Here is a 6,136-nt window from a genome sequence, read left to right on the forward strand (position 1 = left end):
AATTTAATTAATTCTAATGCTTGCAACAGTGAAAGAGTACTTTCCATAATACAAACTCTGCTATAAGAAATTATTGCTAGAAACTATCAGAATGATGAATACCTAATCATCTATTTCTCTTCTCTGTTTAAGCTACAATTCATATTTCGTCTCTGGAGCAATTGCTATGAGTCCGATTTGGTTCAAAATTAGCGTACATGGCTCTATGGCGGCGGATTGATCTTATTAGCGTTTGGTTGAAAACAAATGAATATTTCGAGGGGTCGCAGTGCAAAAAAAGTGGTTTTTGACCTCTGCTCACCTCTGCAGGTCAAATGAAAAGCGACTGAAAAATGAAATTTCACATGTAGGTTCAATTAGTTGCGAGATGATTTCCTGTCTAAGGTCGAAATTTTCCATCTCCACCCCTCTCCATTTTATGGTCATTTTTGTTATATTTTCTTAGTTTTTGGCCAGAAAAAGTTTAACTAGAGGGTTCGAACTTCGCATGCAAGTAGGGGTGATGTTGAAGAATTGTCTTTCTCAAGTTCAAAGTTTTCTTCTTCAGTTCTTCTAGCACAAAACGCCCGAAATCATTTTGATCGTTGTAATTGTTGAACTGGACCGCCTCCTATTTAATGAATAATACGAGTATGATCGTTGCTAGGGTGATTTTTTTACTTCCCATTTTCGATATTTCTTGTCATTATGACAATTTTTTCTTTGTTGTCAATTGGAATTGAACAAGAGGGTTCGAGACCACCGGGTCTATTGAAATTATGAATTTTCATTCGAGAGAGAGAGATAACTTGTGAAATGAAAAGTTATTGAGGAATAGCAAATTTTCCATATAAAGAAATAAGATTGAGAATTTATATCATTTCCAAGAAATTCATTTTATGGAAAGATTTGTTTGTGTATTAGTTAAATTCTTCATTCGACGAAAAATTCGACTTTCGTGATGGAGCTCTGCTGCTCACGGCTTTTTTTATCATCTTGCCACCTCGTATTACCTGACTTATTCTCATTATTGCAAAACTGTCGCCAAAATATTGGCGTTTAACGATGAAAATCTTATGTCAAATAGTTATTTTCGTAGTTTTCCCATAATTAATCCTATTCCTATTATTCATCTATTATTTCATTTTTATCTATTTTGTCCTCAGTTATAGTTACAAAGATATATTCTAAATCACATTTGTTCGGTTTTTTTGTGTTTACATCTTGTTAGATTTGTCTATTGTGAGATTCTTAAGAAAACTGTTGAGCTATTATATCAAAACAACACGTGTTTATAGGTAGTAATCTATACATATAGTTCATGGATTGATACCTTAGCAAAGAAAGTGGAAAAATATCTAGAAGGTCTAACATCAAAACGATCTTGCCCTTCAAAAGAATTGAAAATTGTTTCCAAAATATTCGTGCTTCAAAATGGTTTTCTATCATTTTACAATAAATGAAAACGATTATAATTGTTTTAGAAGAATCATTATTTGAAAACAACTCCGTAAACCACACAAGTATACATTTTACATTTAAAAATGTAACCTGAGATTTTATCAACCTCTTAGATTTTCGTATACTATTATATTTTTATTAATTCAAGCGAAGAAAATTCTATCCATCTATATAGAGTTCAAAGATTGCTAAAATAACATCAAGAATTTCTCCGTCGTTAAATATTTCATTCTTTTCTCCAAAGAAGTGTAATTTACGTTTGCTAGCTAACTGTCTCCTAAGTAATCATGTCACTCCATTGCTTCCCATACACGGGATTGCCCCATGATTAGGTTTACGGTGTCGAACAGCTCTGTGATGTTTGACATTAATTGTTAAGCATGTACTAATAGACCGTGAAGACTAACATTTATGCTGGCACAATATAATGAAATTATTAAGACTATCATGCAATTCGTAAAGACACGAAATGTTTTATATGAAAAATAGAGCTGAATTGATAAAGGTTTAGCCCTGAGAAAGTATTAACTGCAGAATAGCTTTCATTCAAATGAAATATGCTATATTAATATCGTTGAAGTAGCTTTAAGGAAGACTTCTTCATACCAGAAGCACGCCAATCACAATAACTGAGATCAGTTATACAAAATAATTTCCGTTCGTATTTTTCATAATTTTTAAACGTATTAACTCATTGTCATCAAAAGCATGGAATTCTATTTTCTATTTATTCCAAACTAAGTTGCTTTGTCAAGAGAACGTAATTTTCATTTGTTGGGGTTGATTTTACACTTTTAGAATTAAAACAACTGGATCCATTTATTGATAAAATGTTGTTAAATTATATATGTATTTCTCTCAAATCTCGATCGCAATTATAAATAATTGATCACCTTCAATATATACTCCTCCTTTACCTCAACATCGCTCCTTGCCAATCTTCCATTGTTCAAAATAGTCCAGGAAGTCTGTTCCATCATGACGTGCGCCGCTGTTTCTTTCACAGCTTCAGAAGACTTGTTGTTTCCAATTTATCATACATTAGCACCTTTTCGAATAAGTTTGAGTCATTTTCCATCGCCTTCAAAGTGCCAACATATTTTTGCTAGCTTCTTTTTGTTAAAATGTGAAGATTTATCAATAATTTTATCCGTTTTTTATGTAGAAAGGCGACCTGAACGTGAATCATCTTCAATATTCTCTCAGCTATCTTAAGAACGCTCAAACCATTCAAAAATATGTGAAAGCGACAAACTTTCATCACCATACACTTGTTTCAAAGAAGGAACAGCCTTTATACAAACGAAATATACGGCTACACTGGTTTGTCTACAGACACGATAGACATCGCTTTCGAAAGAGTACGCTACAGGCTAAACAGCTAACCTTTGGCGTATGCATACTTTTTCTATAGTAGAGCTAGTCGCGTTACTTAATGGACACACCTCATAGATATGTAGTTCTCTGGAAACAAACGTAGTTGAGTAGTATAGAGTAGATGCAGGTATGTCTCATTTCAAACATCACTGTAATGATCTATTTGCAATTACAAAAAAATTGCGAAGTTTTAATTTTTATTTTTCAATATATTCTCCAAAAAGATTTTTCTCATCATTCCTCATAAGCACTGAAAGGAGGATTATTCAACATCTGCAAACCACTGATATCCCTCTCATATGACACATTCAAATAACACCACGTATTCTATAAGTATCGAAGTGTGTCAGAGCCACTGGTTTGCTCCAATATGGACCTGTGCCTACTCAACTACTCTGTAAACACCTGTAAATTACGACTTAACCATCGGAAACGCTCAGTATGACCTTCACCACCGAAGGCTGCGTCATGAATTTCTACAGAGGCTCTGAATTTCGATCTTTTCAATCAAAAATTTGGTATCTACATGATTTAATTGAATTACGATTACAGTTTTTCCATGTTCATTTTTCAGTTAGTCTTATTTACCATTTGTTATGAGACACCACATTCCTCATTTATCTATCCATTCAATAGAATCTCGTGGATCTGCAGCACAAAACCATCAACTTAATTCAACATTTTCGTATTTGGTAGCCATTGTGGGTGCTCTATTTTCATAATGGACTCAAAATTACATTTCGACTCACCTTATCACTATTTCATATGATACTGCTGATTCTTTTGATGTATTCACCAAATTTTCGGTAGTTTTCTGTGGGGCGAACTCTTTAAACGCAAATATTAAATCACTACACGTTGATTCATATGCTTCATTTTGATAATTATATTAAATCTGGGTTTCTACTGTACGTACGTTCTTTTTTTGTATACAAATGAGTCAATGAATCAAAAGTATCAACTCTCGTAAATGAGCTAACTACCTAAAAGTAGACATGGAACTCAGCTTAACTTAGTAACAGCCATTCGAATGATACGGATATAATTCCAATATATTATTTTCCAGATTTGTGCATATCTAGGTGGTGTAGAAAATAACAAATCCGATAAATGTTTTTTTTTTGTAAAAGAAGCCTGATTTGAAAGGTCTTTTATCAGTTAAAGATTTAGATTTTCCGAACTTATTTACCAAAATACTAAATTTACTCACAGAGAATCACATAAACGAATTTGTATTGGTGTTGAAATTTTAGGACGAGCCATAATAGCTTCTTGAATGTAGTAATGCTTTTATTTAGATGTTGATGGATCTGCAAAAACTGGAGGGCCACACTTTCTAATTTTGTTTTTCACTAGTTCTAAGCTCGAACTGATTGTGCTGATAAAAATGTGAATTATACATCAGGTCTCCATCGAATCCAAAACTGTATTCAACTATTAAGTTCAGATGATAAAAAAACGTTACCAGTTAATAACACTGTTTATTTTCACATTGAGCAGAACAAAATATCATCTTTGACGCATTGTACCAAGGCATTCAGTTTTAGGGAGTGTTGCTTGAAACTCAAATGATTTAAGACAAGTTGTTTGTGAAATAAAATAGTTGCTTATACCATAGTAGAAATTATTATGTGGAATTTGCAATTTTTATTCATAAATATGAATGTATATCTCATAATGAAGTTTCCAATTATGGTTGTTTTCATCATACAGATAAATATAATGTGGTATTTGTGGTAGGTGATGGGATGCATACCAGCAGGATGATATCGCAATGGAATGCAGTGATGAATATATTTTAAGGGACATCATGTTCCTGGAGATGAATATGCTGATGAATTTCGTGAATATCTTTAGAAGCGTTATTGTATTATCAAGATAGTTTTGGAGAATAATTATTTTAAAGATGGATTGGATTTTATAACATTTCTTCGAATGCAAAATAGGTATTGTATTTTTTTCAATTAGATATTCAATATTTACCAAGCATTGTTACGTTTTCATATTATTTAAAAAATTGATAAAAAAGGCTTATTGTTTTACGCGAGATAATGTTTGTGCGTTTATGCTGAGAAAAATATCTCAAACATAACAGATGACTGTATCAATAAAAATGAATGTTTATAAAAATATATTGAAAACTCCATATGCCAAAGTTCAGCCTATATGTATGGAAATGTATCTAAAATATTGAATAGAAATATTTTTTTAAGTAAATAATTTTAGTTATCATGAAATTGAGAGAATCAAAATGATTCGTATCCGCGGATTTCTTCTATATTTATTTTTGATACGGCTATCTTATACCGATATTTTCTATATAGATGATTCCAGCAAAACGAAATTTTACCTTCAACTTGTCCCACATATAAAAAGGAATAAATAACAATATTGATACTAGATAAAGCGCTTACATGAAAATAAAAAAAAACTAATGTTTTAAAAAATATATCAAGTAGAATATCTAATCAGTGAAGGAATAAACTACATAGTTGAAATTACACCAAAACCATTCTTCTTAATAATTACCTGCTTCTGATTTAATCATGGAAAAATTATTAGATAAGTTTTAATATGTACAGTTTTGTTAAACAAATCATATAATTACCAAATAAATAAATTAGATTTATTTTATAAAATACCTTGTGAATGTAAATAAGATCCAAAAACTCCTCCAAATAATATCAAATAACCACAAAGTTTAAATGTGAACACTTCCATATCCATTAAAATTTAGTCACACATCACTCAAAAAAATAAACAATCACAAAAAATAGCACAGTACACAATTCGCGCTGTCAGATAAATTTTCAAAGAGTTCACCCAATGCGCTTGCTCTAAAGCGCAAACAAAATCGTTCAATTCAAATAATTTGACACTTGCATTATTGAAAGCAGTGCATCTTTGGTGGGTGGGCACCGAGAAAAGTACACACGTAATAAGTTAAATAATGTCACGATCTACCAGCAGTAAGATGCGAGTCCCGCGTGATACTGAACGGTAAAACGGTTCAAAATGCTGAAAGCTTGCGCGCGAAAGGACCCCACTACCTACCTCGTAACACCCTATCCTGGCTTGAATGGTCCTATCAATCCTGAATCCTTCGAAACTAGGATAATTTCAGATAGTAATTATTTTTTTAGTCCGTGGTAAGGATGTCTTCTCGTAATTGAATGAGGTAAGGGATGTTTCCTTAAGAGCTCCTACGTTAACATTTTCAGAAATACTGAAATGAGTCTACTTGTTTACAAAGTTAAATTATTGAATCAAGAATGTTTATCACAGAGAATATGCAATCAAAAATTATGTGGAAACTGGA

At 32.0% G+C, this 6,136-nt stretch overlaps 1 protein-coding gene across 1 annotated transcript in view; it reads right to left on the reverse strand.

Moving 5' to 3' along the window:
* LOC130444229 (nephrin-like) overlaps window positions 1-5,812 on the reverse strand; it is a 748,786-nt gene extending 742,974 nt beyond the window's left edge. Inside the window, exon 1 of the mRNA XM_056779287.1 lies at window positions 5,460-5,812. Within this exon, the coding sequence (XP_056635265.1) occupies window positions 5,460-5,544 (85 nt within the window). The 5' untranslated portion in view covers window positions 5,545-5,812. The remainder of the gene's footprint in view (window positions 1-5,459) is intronic.
* Window positions 5,813-6,136: the final 324 nt, after the last annotated feature.

Source organism: Diorhabda sublineata, chromosome 5, assembly GCF_026230105.1.
Source record: "Diorhabda sublineata isolate icDioSubl1.1 chromosome 5, icDioSubl1.1, whole genome shotgun sequence".
NCBI classification, from domain to species: Eukaryota; Metazoa; Arthropoda; class Insecta; order Coleoptera; family Chrysomelidae; genus Diorhabda; species Diorhabda sublineata.